The 22,457-nt window shown below is 41.5% G+C and overlaps 1 protein-coding gene across 1 annotated transcript in view; it reads right to left on the reverse strand.

Moving 5' to 3' along the window:
- TGFA (transforming growth factor alpha) overlaps window positions 1–22,457 on the reverse strand; it is a 102,253-nt gene that overhangs the window by 18,686 nt on the left and 61,110 nt on the right. Inside the window, exon 3 of the mRNA XM_053663402.1 lies at window positions 1,224–1,344. Coding sequence (XP_053519377.1) covers window positions 1,224–1,344 — 121 coding nt within the window. The remainder of the gene's footprint in view (window positions 1–1,223; window positions 1,345–22,457) is intronic.

Below are 22,457 nucleotides of genomic sequence, written 5' to 3' on the forward strand. Positions count from 1 at the left end.
ATTAACACTCTGTATTATTTGCTGGTACTATTAGGTTGGACCCCCATTGACATTTTTGACCTATAAAATGCCAACTTCATATAGGTAAGTGGTCCTTAATGAGGGCAGCGGGTGATTTTGCATCCCCCCACCCGGACATTTGGCAATATCCAGAGACATATTGTATTGTCAAGACTATGGGTGGTGGTGCTACCGGCATCTGGTAGGTAAGGCCAGGGATGCTGCTAACATCCTTTAGCGCTCAGGTCAGCCCCTATGACAAATGAGTATCCAGCCCTAAATATCAATAGTGCTAATGTTGAGTATAGGGCCACCTAATAGTTTTCTGGTGTAGACAGATTAATTTTCTTAAAACATCCCTTTGCAAAGCTGATATGGCTCCCACTGCATACAGAATGAAGGCTCACTTCCAGCAGGCTCCAGCCTCCCCTTTGTCTTCAATCTCGTCTCCTTCCTGCTGTGGCTGCACTGACTGGGGACAGTGGGTCCCTGACACTCAGGCCTGGAGTAACTCCTTTGTTCTCCCCACCAGCCAACCCCTAACTCCTGCTCTGGGAAGCTTTCCTCAAGGGCCCTTCTCCCCAAGTCTGGCTGACCATGGCTGCTGGCTCTCAACCGATGCAACTCTGGGTCCCATTCCTGCAGATTCTGGTTTGAAAGATTGGGGTGTGGCTCAGGTATACTTTAAGAAGCCTCTGCAGAGGGCTCATGCCCAGCCTGCTGTGGAAACCACTGTGCCCCAACACACATCCTTTATATCTAGGCTGCTCCTGGTTCTGTTGCCACTTATGTGTACACTAACCCTCGTGGACATTTCCACTTATTTTATTAGCTGCACGTAAAGATGCTACAGGGCAGAGACTTCATCTTAGAGACTCTAGCTACTCTAAGGATCCAACTCAGTGCCTTGCCCCCCAGAAATTCTAAGTAGTAGATTAAACTTGAATCCAGGGATTTTCAGACTTTGCTGAACCTAGTACTTATCTGAGATGCATGTTAAAATTCAGATCTCCAGGCCCCCAGGGGTTCTGCCTCAGTGGCTCTGGACTGGAGCCCTGGAACCTAAATTTTTCACCAGCTGGGCTTTGATCTTCCAATATGTTAGGCTCCAGGAGTCTCTGGGGCTTCTGGCATGCCTCGTGGAGGTAAACGTTCTTTTAATTGGGTACTGGGCTGCCCCTGCCCTAGAACCCCAGGACAGCAGGACACCAGGGGATACTTACACACATGCTGGCTTGTCCTCCTGCACCAAAAACCTGCAGGTTCCATGGAAGCAGAGCTGACTGTGGGAATCCGGGCAGTCATTAAAATAAGACATCACAGCTGCAGCCATGGGCGGATTTGCTGAGGAAAGAAAATACATTTGGCTCAGGCCCACAGTCCAGGAAGATATACCAGCTGGCCCCCATTGGTCTGGAGGAGCAGAGCCCTGAGGGCTGGGATTTCTGGTCCCTCCATAGCTCTCACTTCTACCAGCCAGCCCAGGACTAGCTACTCCTACATCCCGTGCTTTCCAGCAGGGCTTTATTTATTTATTTATCTTTGTATAAAACAAAACAACCTTTCCACAAGACTCTGTGTGAGTCAGAGACGCCAGAGCCGTTTTACTATTTAGAGCCTACTATCCCAAAGTGACCTATTTTTGCTTTTTTGCAAAGTGATGGTGATTTTTTTTAAAAGATAGCCTTCATAAAAATCTGTTTGAAATGTAAGAAACCACAAGAGTACTATATAACCATTACACTGATGCTTTTGCATTAGCAATGTAAAGTGATGTTCATGATACACTACTGAAAATTAGGTGCATTTCCGAGATGGTCTGTATGGTATGATTCTGCTGAAACAAACATGGAGAGGTCTGGGAGGCTCTACGAGAAGAGGGTAGCTGGGCTTCTCTGGGGTGGTGGGCATCGCATGGTTAGCCCATGAAGGTGACCTAAGCCCAGAAGTCCAACTGCAGGCAGCACAGGCAGTAACGGGAAAGCATGGGGGAGAGGGAAAGAGAACAGAGTTGGGGGACAGAGACCAGTCCTACTCACAATCCTGACACCCATAACTCTCAAGAGCCAGGGGCATTGCCAAATCTCTCAGGGGTTTCCTTTCTTGGCTTTCAGACAGGAATGAAAATAGCCAGCCAGGAGCATTGTAAGGAAAAATACACAAAGAGACCTGTGGACCAGCCCAAAGGGCATTGCTTTAGATTTATTTTATTAAATTCCAATAGCCTTGTTTTGTCCAAGTAATACCTGAGACATATGGTAGCTATTTCAAGATGGCATGGTAGACGTAATTTTTATTGCTTCTTTCAAAAGGTCCTCTTATGCTTGTGTTTTAGGTATTTGAGCAGTGGGTCTTTCTCACTAACTTTCTGCGAAAAGATGTTCTTGGAGTTTTTGCTCTTTGAGAAAAGGCAGCCCATCTCAGACTGTGGGGTTCTAGACCACCACTGAACATTAAACTCACACTTCTGCCTTCCTACTCATGAATTGCTTCTAGAAGTGTCATAATTCTGGGAGTCTCATAACCCAGTGGAAAAAGCAGAGGCTAAAACTACAGTAGAATCCTTGATGCAGAAGGTGAGATGGCACTTAGTGGTTGTTATGCACATGGGCTTTGGGAGGCAGAGACACGGTTTTGAATCCTGCCTCTGCCACCTGGAAGAAGTACTTGAACTTTTCTAGCCTGCTTGGGCTTCTACAGGATCAGGAACCCAGCTGCCTTGCTCTGAGGCTGAATGAGGCAAAGCTTGATCCGTACCATACTCAATAAACTGCCTGCTACTTACCACTCCGCTGTCAGTGTTGCTGTTACCATCACTGACAATCCATGATGCTGATGAAGTGCCACATATGATAAGACCACTATAGGACATAATCTTCCCCTCCCTCCATAAATTCAGTACAGTGTGACTGAAAGTCCAAGTGTCCCCATTAGCCTTTAATGACAGCTACTTTCACATGTGAGGACAAACAGGAGGCCCAGAGCCAGGTGGAAATGTCCACTCAGGCCTCCTGCCAGCCTTGCTCCTCCTGGCTGCAGCATGTCCCTGGCCAGCAGCAGCTTCAGGACATGGGGTCCAACTGCCTCGGCTGCCCAACTGCTTTGGTGGCGAGTCCCAGGCCTGGGTGGTTGATGAACAGGCTGGCCACTTGCTGACAGTAGACACTGGAAGGGTCCGCTGTAATTCACAAAACTGGCTCCTCTGTTCACTAAACTTGTCAGGGAGTGAACATGGCAAGATGAAGGGGCTAGAGACTAGCCTTTGTGGATCTGATTTGATTTAGACTTTGAAAAAGGCTTTTAATAAGCTCTACAAAAGGCTGTTTAGACAACCACCTCCAAATGGCTAGAGGGAGTCCCTTGCCAGGGGTTAGAGCTAGGCTCTTCAATGTGTGGTCTGTGGACCAGCGGCTTCACATTCCCAATGAAGCGTGTTAGGAAGCCAAGTTTATGGCTCCACACCAGACCCACCAAATTAGGATCTTTGGGGTGGGGCCCAGGAATCTGGGTGCTGTGCTCTCCAGATGCTTTTATGAGATAGATTTCACATACAGTACTGTTTGCCCTCTGGGAAATTTGTTAATGTTTGAGACATGGGCTTGTGTTGCGCAGGAAACAACAATAAAGAAAAGGTAGAGACAAAGGCCTGTCAGAGACGGAATACGACAGGGGCCCCAAAAGGGATCCTTTTTGGAGCAGGTCATCTTCCAGAAATTCAAACTCCTGTGTGATATTAAAGCCAGAAATCTGCTGAAGGAAGTTTTTTTGTGGTAAAGTGTCAGGTCAGTAGAAATACTGAGAAAAACTCTGGAGCTATCTTTCAGGAACAATACTCTCCCAAACTGGTGAGGGGTAGGCTCAGTGTCACTGTCTTGTGTATTTATATTTTATCTCTTCTCACAGATGACTTAGCAGGCTTTATAAAAACGGGGCTATAAAAAGAAGACACAAATGGAAAATATTTTGTGTATGTGTGTGTGAAAGAGAGAAGAAGAGAGATGGGGGGAGGGAGGGAGAGGAGACACACACAGGAAGTGAAAACGGACGGAGCGAGAGAGACACAGACATACGAAGGGGGACAGAGAGACAGGGAGACAAGCAGAGGAGGTGACAGGGAGAGAGGAAGAAATGGAGACAGAATCAGCTAATGAGACAGGAATAGAGATATCTGGGCAGGGGAAAATAATGTTAAGGGTTGAAAAGAACAAAGAAGTCAGTTATTAGTTTATATTCAAAGACAAGCATCAGAAAGTCACACACATGTACGGAAGCCCAGAGGTGGACCCAGCTCTGTGTCTTCCAGCAGGCTGCGCAAGGATGCACACCGTTTATTAGATAGCAATGCATCCATTTTGCACATGCAGGACACTCTCAGCTTTGCCCAAGTCAGAGGGCAGCTTCTCTTCTGCGGCCGCTTCTGAAGAGGACTTCATGTGCTATGGTGGATGACACCCTTCACATTCCCCCAAAGACAATGCAGAAGCATCCACCAAGGAAACTGTCTCCACCTTTCACACAGCTTATTAAGAAGCCAAGGAGCCCAGCTGATGAGGAAACTCAATGCCATAGGCACGGTGATGGCAGCTAAGGATGCCGATTTTGCTCTCTGCATTGAGACCAGGTGAGGATGGGAGCTCTTGGTCCTCTATAAGCTCATCTTTCTGATACAACCAAAGGTGCCAAGGAGAGACCAAGGGAGCTTGATGCTACATGATTATCAAGATAACTAAAAGACTTTATTTTTAATATCTTTTTTCCTGATGACAAAAGTGACACATCGTGAAGAAAACTTTTGTAAATGACAGTGTAGAATAAAAAACAGAATAAAATTCATCTTGAATCTATTCTTAGAACTATGTAAGTACACACTGTACATACTTTTGTAAACTTAACTGTTTCTGTTTTGCTACATGTGTTTTCCTCCCCTGATATACCCACAAACATCTTAAAAGTGAGCATTTAGTTCAACACTCTGCCAAGGGTGCAGTCCTGGCCTTAATGCTGAGAAGTTCCATGTGTGTAATGTGAGGGGTGGGTTCTCTTTCCAACAGCACATTCTGCAGCTTTGGGGGATGTGATTTGCACGTGAGAAGTGGACAGGGCAGGGCACCAACAACAGTTCTGAGGGTGAGCCACATTCTGGTCCTCTGCTCTGACTGTGCCACAGGGTGGCACTGGCGCAGGGTGAGCAGACCACAGACGAGGAGTGGCAGGGGGCTTGCCCCCCCTCAGTGCACCTGGGTAGCTTCATGGACGAATGCTCTGTGCAAAGTACAAAGCATATCGCCACACTTCCACTGGGAACGATTGTTCTTATTTTGTGGATTTTAAAGGCGGTTGTCTCAGATAGCACCTGAATCAGCAAAGGAAACGTACATCGCACCATGGTCAGGTCAGGCCAACAAAACCATCCCTATCAATGTTCCCAGAGCTTCACCAAGTCCAAGAGGAAAGGGACTCTGCAGAAGGTTGGGGAGGGGAGGGAGAAGAGGGGCTACCACTCTCTGAGTGCCAGGTGCTATTCTTAGAGCATCTCACAAATCCAGACAGGGTAGGTGGTCAGAACAGGTAGAAGATTTGCTCAGTAACAGGTAAAAATGACCTTCACGATGAAATCCCCAAATTCCCAGCATCTTCCCAGAGAATAAGTCTCTCAGCCTCTCTGCCTCTTTTTTCCTCCCTACATATTTCCTCTACCTTCCTCCATTCTTTCCTTTTCTTGCTCTTGATTTTCCTTTCTCTTCTTTCTGAAAACTCAAGGAATTTCAAGTGAAGCAAGGAAAGGCCTAGACACTTAAAAGGGGAAAAACACTCATTAAAAAAAGGAAGGCAGTGAAGTTCAACAGGAAACTCCAAGGGAGCCCCAGACTGAGGGCAGAGGACTGGGCGCTTGACCCTGTACTCATCTCCTCCAGGCACAAAGTCTGATTAGCACTCAGGGCTCATTGGAAAATTGAATGTTTCACTTTTCAGAACAGACCTCATACTGACCCCATTGGCAACTGGAGGTTCAGAGCTGCTCAGTTCCTGTTGCTCTGAAATTTATGAGGGGCCTCTCCAACGTGTTAACTTAGCACACATCTTATAGATACCACTGTTGTCCAGGGAAGCTGCGAAGCTTTACCTGGAGACCACAGACCCCACTAACAGGGCCTGGAGCCTAGCTTCACTCATGGGAAGAGGGTCTGGAATAGCAATCTAGAGGCACAGAAACCATAGATTCAACTCCCAGGAGGGGGCTCCCCAGTTCAGAAGGGCTAGAGAGGCAGTCATCCAGACAGCTCCTTCCGATGGCCTTGCTTTCTGGAGAATGGCATCTGCACCACCAAGTACAATCACCCCCTTTTTAAAGCAGCCTGAGTTGGACTTTCTGCTGTGCTGGTGGATGGGAGCTGGCTGGAGCCATGGCTCCTCATGTTCTTCTCCAGATGTCAGAATTTGCAAACCGATAGGAAGCTTACATCATTTTTAGCCATTTCATTACTTCCTCAAATATCATGGCTGACTTTCTGACAAACACTTGGCTTTTTAGTAGGAACTTCCAGCCAAGGTATTTGACCTGGGACTAAATATTTTCTCTCTTAGACAATACAATGGCAAAGCCAACTAATGCTTTTGGGATGTCTAGGAGAAAAGGCGATAGATTAGTTAAATGAAGATGGGAGGCAGCAAGCAGCCCCTGGTGACACCAGGGAGTGTACACAGCTGACCTCTACACTCTGATGCTCCCCAGTGCCAAGGCAGCCTCGACTGCAGGGCCAGGCTAGAGTCACACGTGGTTCTAGACTCAGTTCTGGGACATGGAAGGCTCGCTTCAGGCTGCCAGTGACCCATTTCACAGGGATGGAACTCCAAGCTTACATGAGATGATGCAAAACCTCACAGTTAGTCAGCATGTGAAGAAGAGGCTGGTACAGGATGGTGGAAGTGCTAAGCTAGAACTTAGAGAAATCAGTGGTGTAGAGCACGGGAACTTCTCCAGATAGAAACTGATGAGCAGGCACCCTGGTCCCAGCCATTTTGCAGCAGGGGGATGGAATGACAGTAAGAATGCTGAGAAGTTTGTCTCTCAACCCCTGGCTTATTTCACTCAGCATAATGCTTTCCAGTTCCATCCATGTTGTGGGGTGCATGGGGGAGGGGTGGGCTGGAATGGGAGAAATAAACAGAAAACTGTACTTGAAAAATAACTAAATAAAAATTAAAAAAAAAAGAATGCTGAGAAATTTTATGTGATCCCGAAGAGGAAGAGCATTGTCAGTGACGAGTGTGGCAACATTACTGACCTTTACCCCAGAGAGGAAATGCCTGTCAAGGAAGCTAATCAATAAGGGCATTTCCCAAGGCTGCTTGAGACAACAGAGAGCAAGAGAGCAGTTTTCAAATGAGCAGTGGAAGTCAGATGAGTACAGAAAAGTCATCCCAGTCACAGTTATAGCAGGGGTAGGAAGCTCATCCTATTCTCAGGGATTACTGATCTACAAGGAGAACTCCATTTCGCTGTTTGGGGGATGTGTGTGCAGTGGTGGAATGAGATAGATGTAATCACTCAACTCATTCACTGTTAAAACCAAGGATAGTGAGTACTTTTAAAAGAGTAGATATAAAGTAATTTGAAAACAGTTTGGCTTCGCAGTATCATCACTTAAGAGAGAGAAGGGACTTTCTTTGCTGAAGCAATGAAAGACAAAGGGGATGAAGTACTGCTGCAATTCCTCCTGCCATCCCTCTCGATGAGGGTGCGGGGCATAGTGCCATTTCTGTTCTGCAGTCCTCCACCTCAAGATTTTCAGTTTCCTGAGAGTAACTCCTATACTTCAAAACCACATATTTTTTCCGATAACATGATCCCTGAACCCAGGGTTTCTAAGTCTTCAAGCAATCTTTTCCAATACTGGCTAATTATGACCCTATTTGACCTTTACCATTCCCTGATCTTAAACTGGCTTTAGACCCCACTCATCCCCTCCATCCCCATTTATGGGCATGGATACTGTATTACCTCATTAAACCTCTAACCACCTTATGGGGTAAGCATTACCAGTCGCTACTTTTCAGATGAGAAAACAAAACTAAAGCTTAGATGATCTTGCCAACAGATATGTAACTAGAAAGTACTTGAATTGGAATTTTACCCCAGTTCGCTCTGATTTTAAGAGAATAAAGAGCTGTAGAGAATTAGGATGCTATTCAGGTCCAGGAAGACAAGTGATGGGAAGGCATGTAATCAAATGTACACATCATGTGGCAGCAAGAAGGGGAACACTTGCAGACAGCGTCTAGTAATCAGAAAGGGGCAGGTAAAGAGGAAGTATTACTTTATCTGCAGGAGGAGTGGGGAACTGTACATATGGAACTTATTCACTTATTCCCACAAGGGAGCCGTGGCTGCAAACCAGAAATAGATGATGAAGAGATTTTTAGATGTCTATGGATGGTAGTTAATTGAGGAGTAGCTGGAAGGAAGTAGGGTAGGGGCTGCCCCATAAAGTCTACTCGAGCAGAGCCCCAACCTCTGGGCCAGATGGCACTCATGCCCAGAGACCGGGAGCTTCTGGCTCACAGCAGTGCTCAAATGGACCCTTGAATTGCTTTTCTGGCACTAAACAAGATGCTGGGGGAGCCTCAGGGAACATCTGAGTTCATTTAATTTTCTCTGGTCATTTCTTTTTGGATAAAACCCAAGGGACATGAGGGCTTAGGGAACCAAATTAAAAGAAAGTTATCATAAAGAAGCAGACAACATATTTTTCACTTTCCTACAAGAGTATTGGTTATCAGTAACACAGCATGCATGTCTAATGGAGAGACAGGCACATTCAGAGAGAAAGTCACCAGTGGTATTTGACCCCAGTGGGGTTCATCCTAGTTGTGCTTATTTCAAAGGCAAAGGCAGAATCTACATCACTTTTGGCACCTTTTTCTAGTCCTGCAGGTAGAAAAGAATCAGATAGCATGAACATAGAAATACTTTGCTAGGTTCAGATTCCACCTAAAGTTCTTGGACTTAGAGTTTTTAACCTGATTTTCTGAGTTTCTGGACTAAGATGATGCTGAAATGATGATGATGATGATGACTATTGTTATTAATAATAGTTACTATTAATAAGTTGTCTACCAGCTGGAAGCACTATGCCTAGTACTTTATATAGAGAATTTTACCTAATCCTCACAAAAATCTTGTGAGGTAGCCATTACCATTCCAGTCTTATAGATGAGGAAAGTAAAGCCAAGGGAGGACAAGGCTGTTCAATGTTGGCAGAACTGAAACCAGGACTCATGGTTGGCTGTCTCTAAAGATTTTTCTCTTTCTAATATATCACATTGTCACATCAGAGGGTGTGTGTGTGTGTGTGTGTGTGTGTGACAGGACATGAATGAATGAGTTGAGGATAAAGAAATCCTTACAGAACCTTCCACAGTTAAGACAACTCTTCCATTTGAAGAATAAACAAATCAGAAATCACCAGGAAGTTCTCAGGGCTATTTTAGAATTAAGAGCTAAAAGTCCCAAGGCAAAATGGCTTTAATTATTAAAGAGACTTTAGGAATCTAAAATAAATCATGTGAAGTATGGAATAAAACCAGAGTCTGGGGATACTCATCTAAAGATGCAAAGCATACATATTTCATCTTGGCTTCTTACCTGCACCAATCTCCCACCTGTAACACTGCTTCCTCCCCAAAGGGCATGAGGAAGGGGAGGCAGGTGTGCAATACCCCATAGAGCCCCCAGACTGCAGTTTAGATTCATTATGCATTAAAATGAGATGAAAATAGAAGGGAAACACACCAGACATAGATGATTACCTCCCCACTGACTGTCCTCCAGCCCCCAGGTTGTGCCTTCTATCCTTGCTGTGGCTTTAGTAATTTTAAGCAAAAAAACAATTAAGAAAATTACATGTCATGATTTTGCTTTGAAGACTAAATGCCAAATCTCTCCTCTCTTTTACTATTTAATAATTTCATTTCAAAGAGACAGAGTATTTCTTTCTTTCGTATCTTCAAACCAGAAAGCCCCTTATTCTAATTGCATCCTCTTGAGTGTCAACCAGTATTTTGCAAATTCACTTCAAATTTCTATTTACAAGGTAAACAAGGATATCTCTGTTTGGCTCTCATCAGCCAGCATTGAACCAGAACATGCATGGTTCTGGAAACTGGAGCCAAGTCTCGCTGGATGGGGAATTCTGTTTTGGCTTTGTTGGAGGAAGAACCCCGTTGGAGCCCCCGGCTACCTGGCTTTGCAAGACTCTGTGTCTCTGTTCTTTTTTTTTATTAATATCAAAATTGTTAGGTAAAATGGTTGGCAGGAAACCTGCAATTTACCCTTAGGAAAAAATGCTTCCTCTTGTTGAGTCTTTGAACTATAATCCCTTCAAACGTTCTACACTAAATACTTGTAAGCACTACAATTGTTTTTCTAGAATAGTCTATGCCCTCAGAACTTTTGACAGATGGCTTTTTCATTTACAGTCTGCAGATGCAGTCTGGGTGAATGAAGGATACTCTTCATTTTAAGCAAAGAAACTGAGGCATCCACAAGTAAATTTATATCAAAGCTCAAAAGCCTTGAAAGCATCATAGTGAATTTGTGGTTAGAACTTTGTTCAATGACCAAATGTGACTTCCTTTTTTGTCTGAGTTTTATATAGATGATTTTTGCCTTCCTGTAGATAAAAAGCCCATCAATTTGGATTATCTTCCAGAAGAAAAACACTGAGATATTAAAAGTGTGGTGGGGTTATGGGCAATCATTTTTCTTTTATAATTTTCCAAATGTTATAAAACAAACATTTTAGAGTAGGAAAATAAACATGATTAAAAATTAAAACCCCACAAGCACTGGGGGTGGTGGTGAGCTGGGTTGGAGTAAAAGACAAAAAACTGTACTTGAACAACAATTAAAATAAATTAAATTTTAAATAAAGAAATAAAAATGTAAATGAAAAAAAATCCCACAAAATTATAAACATTACTAATGTTTAAACGCTATTTTTTATTGTCTTACTCATGGATAGAATTGTAATTTTACAGAAGGCTGGTCTTTTAGGACTAGATTTAAATCTGCACTAAGATAAATCATGTTACTATCTTGTCTTTGTGATGATGATTATGCAAGGAATTGCTGGCCACATGGAAAAAAATTCATTATATAAGAACATTCTTGAGGAATTCCAATGACTTTCTCTACTCCTAAGAAATGGAGGAAGATGTTGGATAATTTCTAATTTGTGTCTTCAAAACTGAAGCTGACATTGCATTTATAAATGACAGCAGGGAGCTCTAAGTAAGCAGCTGCACAGAGATGAAGAAATATGGCAACCAATTTTGAATTGGACCAGTGAGCAACAGATTGGATATTACAGTAAATGAAATCAGTCGAATGGAAAAAATGACTTGGGAAATTTCTCCCAGAACTCAGAAGGACAGAAAGACAAAAGTAATGAGGAAAAAAAGTATGTGTGTTTATGGAAGGGTTGCTATATGGAGGGCAAAGGGAAAAAAATGGGGATAACTGTAGTAACATAAATAATTAAATGTAATTTAAAAAAATGAGAAAAAAGAAATTAAAAAAACAGAACTAAACAGTCCAATATACCAATGATAATAATAATGCCAAAAGAAGAAAAAGCAAACTAAGGTTGACATTATTATCAAATAAATAATTGAAGAGAACTTACTTAAGCTGAAAAAGACTTGTCCTTAAGACTGAAAGCACTGAATCTATAAATTGCTGTGGGTGGTATGCACATTTTAATTATGTTAATTCTTCCAATCCATGAACACAGTATGTGCTTCCATTTATTTGTATCTTCCACAATTTCTTTCTTCAGTGTTATTTAGTTTTCCAAGTATAGGTCTTTTAGATCCTTGGTTAAATTTATTCCTAGGTACTTTATTTTTCTTGTTGCTATAGTAAATGTGATTTTTTTCTTAGTTTCTCTTCCTGATTATTGTTGGTATACAAGAATGCCATTGATTTCTGAATGTTGATTTTGTATCCTGTTACTTTGCCGAATTCCCTTATTAGGTGGAGTAGTTTTTAGGTGAAGATTATAAGGGTTTCTATGTACACTATCATGTCATCTGTGACTGACAGTTCTACCTCCTCCTTTCCAATTTGGATACCTTTTATTTCTTTTCCTAGTCTAACTGCTGTGGCTAGGACTTCCAACACTATGTTGAATAAGAGTGGTGAAGGTGGGCACATTTGTCTTGTTCCTGATCTTAAGGGAAATGCTTTTACTTTTTGCCCATTGAGTATGATGTTAGCTGTAGGTTTCTCATATATGGCCTTTATTATGTTGAGGTATGCTTCCTCTATTCCCACTTTCCTGAGTGTTGTCATAAATCGGTGCTGGATTTTGTCAAATGCTTTTTCAGCATCTATTGATATGATCATGTGATTTTTGTCTTTCACTTTGTTTATGTGATGCAATTCATTGATTGATTTGCATATGTTAAAGCATCCTTGTATCCCTGCGATAAATGCCACTTGATTGTGGTGTATGATCTGTTTAATGTATTGCTGGATCCAGTTTGCCAATATTTTGAATTCTTATTAAAATAACAATGGCATATTTCACAGATCTAGAACAAATGTTCCAAAAATGTATATGGAACCAAAAAAGACCCCGAATAGCCTCGGCAATCCTGAGAAAGAAGAACAAAGTTGGAGGTATCACAATATCTGATATTAAATTATACTACAAGACCACTGTAATCAAGACAGTCTAGTACTGGCATAAGAACAGTCACATAGATCAATGGAATAGAATAGACAGCCCAGAAATAAACCCATGTCTCTATGGTCAATTAATATTCGACAAAGGGGACAGAAGCATACAATGAAATAAAAATAGCCTCTTCAGTAAATGGTGTTGGGAGAACTGAACTGGTACATGCAAAAAAATAAAACTTGACCACCAACTTAAACCATACACCATAATAAACTCAAAATGGATAAAAGACTTAAATATACATCATGATACCATAAAAGTCCTAGTGGAAAACATAGGCAGTAAAATTTCAGACATCTCATGTAGCAATATTTTTGCCAATACATCTAGGGCAAAGGAAATAAAGGAGAAAATAAACTAATAAGACTACATTAAATTAAAAAGCTTCTGCATTGCTAAAGAAACAATTGCTAAAGAAACCATTGCTAAAGAAATCAGAATGAAAAGGGAACCAACTGTGTGAGAGAACATATTTGCCAATGATACATTGGACAAGGATTTAATCTCCAAAATACATAAAGAACTTATACAACTCAATATGAGGAAGACAAACAACCCAATTAAAAAATGGGCAAAGGACCTAAATAGACACTTCTCCAAGGAGGACATACAGATGACTCACAGGCATATGAAATAATGCTCAACATCACTATCCATCAGAGAGATGCAAATTAAAACCACAATGAGATACCACCTCACACCTGTCAGAATGGCTATCATCAATAAATCAACAAACAACAAGGGCTGGTGAGAATGTGGAGAAAAGGGAACCCTAGTGCACTGTTGGTGAGAATGCAGACTGGTGCAGCCATTGTGGAAAATGGCATGAAATTTCCTCAAAAAATTAAAAATGGAACTGCCTTTTGACCCAGTGATTTCATTGCTGGGACTATCCCCTAAGAATCCTGAGACACCAATTCCAAAGAGCTTATGTACCCCTATGTTCATAGCAGGGGTATTTATAATAGCCAAATGTTGGAAACTGCCCAAGTGCCCATCAGTAGATGAGTGGATTAAAAAACTATGGTGTATTTACAACAGAATACTATGCAGCAGAAAGAAAGAAGGAGGTCCTGTCTCTTGCGATAGTATGGATGGAACTAGACTATCATGCTAAATGAAAAAAGCCACTCAGTAAAGACAAATACTACATGACCTCACTTACAGCTGGAATCTAATGAACAAAATTAATTAATGAGGAAAACAGAACCAGAGACATGGAAACATGGAACTGAATGACAGCTGTAGGAGGGGAGGTTGGAAGGGAGAATAGTGGATGGAAGTGGAATGGACTAGTCAAGGAACATGTACTATAGGTGTCCATGGACATGGACAATGGAGAGGGAATTGACTGTGGATGACAGGGGTAGGCTGGGTGGAGGGGGCCAAAAAGGGCAAAAAAAAAAATCAGGACAACTATAATAGAATAAATTAAAAAAGAAAAAGAAAATTGAAAAAACAAACACATGAATAAGTCTGAAAGCAAACTTTCAGTGTAACTTGACAAGTTTTTTCAGTATAACTTGACAAGTTTTTTCAGTATAACTTGACAAAGAACTTCATAAGCATCCAGGTGAAAATAATAACATGTTACTTACACAGGAACATAGTAAAACTAGCTTTAGTTTTTCCCACCAACTACCAGGCAGAAGTCTGTGATGGGAGGCCTAGGATAACCTTTGCCAAGTATGGTGAAGAATTATGTAGGTTCCATCAGAGACTGCATGGCTCTGTCCAATATTTTAGGCCCAGATCGAAATAGAAAAGACAAAGTTTAAGTATACTGACTTTAAGTAGCTGAGGAATCTGTAACTGGTGGGCCAGAAGGTGTTTTATTTTTTTCTTCCTTGTTTGGCAGACACTGATGCCATGTCAGGAATAAGAGCTGACTGAGTTCATCACTCAGTGCAGCCCTGACAACTGGTGTCTTTCCCTGGGGCATTGATGTGAGCCAGCTCTATCTCCCCCAGACCCACTGCCATATGGCCTGCCCTTGACCCCACACCCTGGCCTTCCAAGAATGGGCTGTTGGTGTGTTTCTTCTCATGACAATCCCTCCACCTCCTGGAGGCGTGGTTGCTGCATTGGGGCAGGATGAATCCCATCTGTACATTCAGTGGCAGAAATTTTTCAGGGCTTCTAGTACTAATATAAGATTAGAAATAGTTTCATACTGCACTGGTCACTCATTTCAGTGAGCATCCAAGGGCGGATGGGGGAAAGGAGGAGTAAAAGTGGTATGCTCAAGTCTCCCTTCATGTACCTGGAATGTGTGTGTAGAAAAATTGGTGTATGTTTTCTACATCGTATGTATATAGGGTGACCAATGTAACAGCACCCTACCACATCTACCAACCATTTAAAAAAGTTCTTGACTATTTTAAACATGAATGCACTCTCAGTTCTCCATTTGGGAATCCCCAGCAAAGTGTCAGATGTCCTCTTGCACGCTCGAAGTGTAGGTTGGCTTCCGCCAGTGAATGCGTGAGCCTTATCTGGCCAGCATCCCCTGGAGCTGCATCCTCAGCCCTGTCTCCAAGGTCTGCTGGGATTCCCAAAGAGAAAACACAGGGCCCAGGTTCCTGCTCCTTCCACGACCTAAAGGCTTTGCCCCTAAACAGTTGGGAATTCCCGGTTTAAACCCCACAGGCTAAGTGTAAACCAACCATGCCATGCCAGAACCTTGTTCTTAAAAGGATAAATATTACAGGATTCCAAAAATATCAAGGTCACTTTACCTCTTAATAGTTTCTTCAAGCCATACTGGTTTACGAACAAAGATCTTGTATTTTGTTGAAATATTTATTTTCCATCAAAAGTAAAATAATATAAACAAAACCCTAAAGAAATCTCTGTTGCTTGGCTTGAATTCTGTTCTTGGAAGCCACACAGAATAGGTCTCCCTCTTCTATACAATAGTCCTTTCATGTATCTGCATTCAGCCACCAAATCTGAGTCTTTGTGGTGATAACCTTCCTGTAACAGCCAGCTTCCAAGACAGCTGCAGTGACCCCCACCTTCTGGTGTTCATGGCCTTGTGAAGTCCCCTCCTACACTGTCTCAGGGTTGGTCTGTGCGACTGAGAGAATATGGGTGAAATGTGACTTCAGGCTACATCACAAAAGGCACTGTAACTTCTGCCTTGCTTGTTCTCTCTGGGATCGCTCACTCTGGGGGAGGCTCATTGCCAGGTCATCAGGACACTCAGTGGAGAGGCCCATGCAGCAAGAAACTGAGGTGTCCAGCCAAAAGTTCTGTGACTGAAGCCCATGATGACACTGCAGCCCCTGTTCACATCTTGACAGCAATCTCTATGGGAGACCCTGGACCAGACCTCCAGCTAAGCTGTTCCTGACTCTCAGAACATTTGAGATAATTGCTTATTAACTTAAGGTGCTAAATTTTAGAATGATTTGTTACACAGCAATAAGTAGTAAACATGCACTTCAAGTTCCTATAAAAGATCCTTAAGAAAGTCTGTAAACTCTTTACCTCAGATGATGACTTTTTTAAGTGACCTTTTAAAAATAGTCCACTAGAGTGTTAAAATGACACACCAGTAACAAAAACGTTTAGCAAATGCTTTATGTGTTGGCCTCTGTGCTGAGTTTTAGATGTACCATCTAAATTAATCTTCTAAGATTCCTATGACAGTTCTATTATCCTACCCACTTTACGGATGCGGCATATAAACCTAGAGGAATTTAGGGCCTTGCGCAAAGGCACAGAACTAGAAAGAGGCAGAGAGAAATAAAAAAAAACAAAAAACAGGCAGCGTGTCCTCAGAGCTGACAGTTGACAGCTCTGGGCTATGGTGACGGAGTGCGGCAGGAATACCATCTCCCATGACCTGATGTTTACACTACTGAGACTTAATTCTCCACCAATTTCTCTAGCAGTTCTGGAATGCTGTTCGTTAGATTATATATAAGCTTGTGGCCAACTTCAGCCTCTAGCTTTTATCCACATAAACTGCCATCAAACTTGGGCTCATGTCCTTCCTAACTAAACTTCATTATTCTTAACCTAAACACCATTAAATGTGTCATTGTTCAATTTAATCTGGTTGGTTGGCTTTGATTTGTCATTCTAGCTCCATACTTTATCTTCCCTCCTTTTGGGTATTCTATCATTTAACAAAAGCCCAGGTGATCCTGGGCTTTGGATCACCTCTACATTTGATGAATCTGCCTTACATATCTTTCTTCAATTTGCTTATAAAATTTTCAGGAGGAAAGGAAGACAAATCCCACCTGCATACCCTACAGGCCCCCTCCCAGGTCAACATGAACAGATCAGCGAACATTTTCTGGGGGATGCCCTGGTTAAACACCCCCTGCCCTTCCCAAAAGCTCACAGGTGAACCTGGATAGGGTTTACCTAGGGATCATTCACTTAAGGTCACTGTTGTTCTATCTCACTGACCAGCCATTGTTTTAATTCACATTTCTTCATTTGGCTTTACTGATTACTTCGATTTTGTCATGCGCCTTCCTGAAATCACATCATATTAGTTTAACCCTGGCAATAGTTCCCTTATCAGTCCGATAACACTTAAAGAGGAATAAAATTAGCCTGCTGTAACTTATTTTGGTGAATTTATTCAGGGGCCCAAGTACTCATTCTATATCTGCTATAATAATTTGCTCTAGAGTTTTCCTGGGAGTATCATCAACTTTTATCATCTATATTATAAAGAATCATCAGGTGTTTTTACTCATTTAAAGTCAGAAACTTATTTGTCTTTTTCCACTCTCTGACCATTGTTTATGTTTCGTATTATATCTTAAGAATTACCAACAAGGATGGGAAGGTTTTTGTTTTTGTTTTGCTACAAGTTTTCTTAGAATACTGAGAGGGTGCAATACATTTGCACCCTTGAAAATAAATTCATTTATGGCATTAGGTGATATTTTACTAGGATCCTTGCTAGTCCTTCTATTTCTGATTTTACTATGTTTGTTTTATTTCCTGTAGTTTGAAGATCCTTCTTGACAGAAAATATAAAAATGAAATTATAGTAGTAGTCTTTTCCTGGTTCTGCACTAATGTTATTCCATCTGTCCCAAGAAATAAGCTTACTCCTTCCTTTTTTACTTGTCTGTTCTCAAATACAGCAATATAGCTTTAAAAAGCTTGTGTGTGTGTGTGTGTGGTCAATAGCCATGCGGGCAATCCTCAGTTCTTCTGTGATTCAGTTTTCCTGACATTCTCTAAACACCTGCCAGCCCGCAGAGCACACCTGCTCCCAGGGTGGCACTGGCATACTTGTTCACTCAACAAAGTGCCCTTCAGTACGGTTGTTCTACCTCTTGGGACATGTCTTGATTCTGATCTTCTCTGCACAGCTTATTAAATGGTACCCCAGGGAACTCCCTCTACAGATGCACTTGGGTCTTCTTTAAATGTTTATTTATTGCCTTTCTCATGCACCCTCTGACAATAAATTGAAAACCAAACTCATAGCCTTCCAACCTTCCCAGGCCGTATTCCTTTTTGGAATCCTACTCAATGAATCACATCTGATTTTCCTCTGAATTTTTGTACACTCTGCTTTGCTGAAGTGGAACTATGCCTAGTGTTTCATTCTTTCACTAGTACAAACTTTAAAGTGACACATACAGATACCAACCTATTATCAAGACTGCATTAAAAAAGATGACCCTATTGTCTTCTCTACCTCTGAGTAATACCACAGCCAACAGGTATGTAAAGAATTTTCTAGGTGTTCAATTTGTGGCATGCTAAGATTTCCAGAAAATGTATCAATCTGGCATTGGTTGTCAAACAACATTGTATCCTTATGACTACTTTGTAATCAGGATCCAGACAGTATTAATTACTTGGATAAACCATCTATCTACCAAATCGATCCATGATAATATTACTTTTGATATTTCCTATTTTCATTTACAATCAAATATCCACACCTCTGTTTAGCTTGTGCTCAATGATTTAGGCCTGCCTGGCAAACATTTCTGCCCCTCCCAACAGCACCCAGATGTTTTTTTGAATTACCTTTCCAGCATGGGTTTACACTGGTTTATAGCCACAGATGCTCCACCCTCGCTTCTGTCCTCTCTCCCTAAAATGTGAATCCTGAAATAAAGGGATAATGCAGGTGGAGTTCACGTATGACCAGTGTGGCATGCTCAGCACACTTCCTGTTCTGAAATGGATTCTGTAATTCCCATTTCTTAGTTTCCTGGAACCACCTTGGTTACTGTTCATTTCCACATACAATTTTCCAGCTCTCTTGCTAATTTAATGGACTTCCAACTGCCTTCCAACAACGTTGCTTTTATTCGGTTAGTCAGTTGCAATCAAAGAACCCTAGTTTCTATACTCCAGAACAAGGCTATTCTCCCGGGATGTTCCTTCCCACCAAGTCTCCAATGTCCACAGAGTCTTGGAATTCCCCATTCAGCTCACTGGGCTCATCCATTTATTTCAGTTTTTCAAAAACATTTCCCTCACAAGCCCACATACACTGGATTAAAATAGTCAGATTTAATCTATTTACTGTCCCTAATTCACAGTGGGGACAGTAAATAGATTAAAGTCTATAGTGCAAAGTCTATAGTTATCCAAGGTCTTAAGTGTTGTTTATGGTAATGTTATATTTTACGTGATTACTGTTCTTTCTTAACATAAGCTCTCCCTTCCTAAATTGATAAACATAATTTCATGGCCTCCTTTAATGGTCTGTGAAATTTAAAAATAAATTCAGTGTTATAAAAGAACTGAGAATCAAACCAAAGGGCTGAACGCTGCTTAGTTTTTTCAAACTATACTTCCTACTGTCTCCACAGCATCTGGCTTGACAGTGTTTTTGAGTCATTATCTCTCCCCTAAATTACAGTGTAAGGACAAACTGATCAGTTGGGTGGCTTTTTTGCCAAACATGTACTCACTTCTCTGTCTTTACATGATAGAGTTCATCTCTTGCTGGAATCTTTATAGGCCATGGTCATAGTTATATATATAGTGTTTACATAGGCAACAACCACATTTTGGTGGCTGTCTTGGCCATTCTCCATCATCTCTCAGAAAGATGGTCAAGAAAAATCAGATACCTACTAACTACCTGCATCAGGGTTACTACCATACCCTTCAACAAGAAGTCAGGACTTGTTGGATCTTCTACTCTCCAAAGCAGATAGAATTTGAAAGGCAAAAGCTCACATAGTGAAGTCTCCCAATTAATGTGTTCTGAATATATTTTTCCTAGCCTGCAAAATCAGGAAGCCACTGCTTTTTACTGCCCACTGAAGTATATCTTTTTTGCATGTATCCATTTTTGAGATATTTCCTACAAAATAGAGGTTTATATTTTGCCCTCAAACAACATAGCAAAAATAAATGTCCTCTGTAGTGCTAGATGGTGAAACAATGAACATTCAGATCTATTCCATTGAGGCCCTTGCAGGAAGGAGGACCCAAGGAGTAAGGGCAGGATGCTTCACCCCTTTGATCCTTGTTTAGTCACCTCTCTGGTGCACTTCTCTGGTGGCACCAGATCCCAACCAGACACCTAAACAGTCTCTCAAAATCATCTGACTAATCTCACCCAGATTCTTACAACGGCACTCCCTGTCTTTCTTTTTTTCAATTTAACAACTTTTGAAATTGCAAAAGCAGCATATGTTTAAGGAGAAAGCTTGAGAGAACAGAAAAGCACAAAGAAAGAAGAAAAAACATAAGTTGCCTTTCAGCCCATCACTCGTGGATGACTACTGTTAGCACTTTGGAGTATAGCCTTTATTCTGTGCTCTCATTTGTGCCCAACAGGAATAAAACAAAACTATCATGGACCCTTCCCCAACTCAGCAGGCATTATAGTACAAGGTAATCTTCAATGGCTGCAGTTTTCTACGGACACATTTTCTTCCCCCAGTTTTCCCTTGTTGGACATTGTGATAGCTTCCCCTTATATCTCACTCTTGTAAGTCATATAGAACTGAATGTTTTTCTATACAGATAGTTGTTCATGTACAGTTATGATCATTTTCCTGGGAGCAGAATCAGTGTAACATATGAACACTAATTTCTTTTTTTTTTTTTTAAGATTTTATTTATTTATCTTTAGAGGGAAAGGGAAGGAGAGAGAGAGAGAAACATCAATGTATGGTTGCCCCTTGTGTGTCCCCTGCTGGGAACTGGCCTGCAACCCAGGCATGTGCCCTGACTGGGAATCGAACCGCGATTGTCTGGTTCTCAGGCCCATGCTCAATCCACTGAGCTACACCAGCCAGGTGAACACTCATTTCTAAGACTTCTGAGACATATTGTCAAGCTGCATGCTAGGACCTTCATAAAATTTCTACTCTCATAAAGAGGAGATGAATATTTATTTCTTCATATCCTCCCCAGTACTGAATATTATCTTTCTTTTCCTTCTTTGCCAATATCATGGAGGTATATTAATTTGCGTTTTCTTGACTACTTATGATGTTGAATGTTTTTTCATATGATTATTAGCACTTGTAGTTCAACTTTGGTTAACTAGCTGTTTATGCCTTTTGTCTATGTTCTTTCCTGTTTATTTCCTTGTAAGAGATCTTTAAAATAATAAGAGCTAAATCACAAATAATAACTACATATAAAAATAATCTGTGGGTTTATGTCTTCATTTTGTTTGTGCAGAAGTCACACCTCAATGTTATGGCTAGAGGCCTTCCCTTTGATAAGATTATATAACTATTTACCTATGTTTCCTTCCACTGTTTTATTGTTTACATTTAATCCTAAACTGTCCATAATCTTAGTGTTTAATATTTATTATTTTCTAAACAGCTAACCAATTATTCCAATACCAATTTTTGAAAAGTTCATTATTTCTCTGTTTATTTGAAATGGTACCTCTATCATACACTGAGTACTTAATATTCGTGGTCCTTCCATCTAGCTCCATTTTGATGGTCTATTTCAGCATCAGTACCAAACCATGGTATTAATTATAATCTTGTCATATGGCTTAACAGCTAGTAACACAAATTTGTCCTTCTCCTTTGACCCACCCTTCATTTTTAAAAAACAGAATATTCTCATCTGTTTAATTTTTCCAGATGAACTTTAGAATCATTTATAAGTTCTCTCCTGATGTCCAAATCTTTTGGAGAGTGACATTATAAATTAGCCCACCGATAACTGGCCCATTTGCAGATGAAGTTTTCCTATCAGCAGACATGCTGTGCTTTCCCGTTTATTCGCATCTCCTTCGGGCGTTGTGCAGGGAAACTCCGTGGAACTCCTGTGCACGACCATGGCTGGGCTTCCAGTTTCTCGTCGGGCCCTTGGCTTAGTGTCAACAGCCCCCGATAGGATCCTTAGGGCCTCCAGCCACACTGGCCTGCTGCTATAGCACACACCAGGGGCTGCAAGGGCACGGCAGGGCTGGAAGGATGGCAACACAAGGCACTGTGGCATGACAGCCTTTGTCCTACTGGTGGCTGGGACACCCACTCTTGATGACTTTGGATATGTCACTCCCTTCCCTGGGTCTCAGTTTAATTATTTATAAAATGGGTTCCCTCTATATAGCCATAGTTCCTTTCTTGATAAAATTCTCAATCTATTGAAAGTGAGATGGTACATAGGACAGCCCTCGAAGGAGGGTGGAGCCCCACAGAAATTCACATGTAATGTCTATTATTAATGGCATGCTTAGATGCTGAAGGAGTAAAGAATAAAGGGGTGATTGTTTAAATG

The sequence above is a fragment of the Artibeus jamaicensis genome, unplaced genomic scaffold (genome assembly GCF_021234435.1).
Source record: "Artibeus jamaicensis isolate MK-2021 breed Jamaican fruit bat unplaced genomic scaffold, CSHL_Jam_final contig_3174, whole genome shotgun sequence".
Classification (NCBI taxonomy): Eukaryota; Metazoa; Chordata; class Mammalia; order Chiroptera; family Phyllostomidae; genus Artibeus; species Artibeus jamaicensis.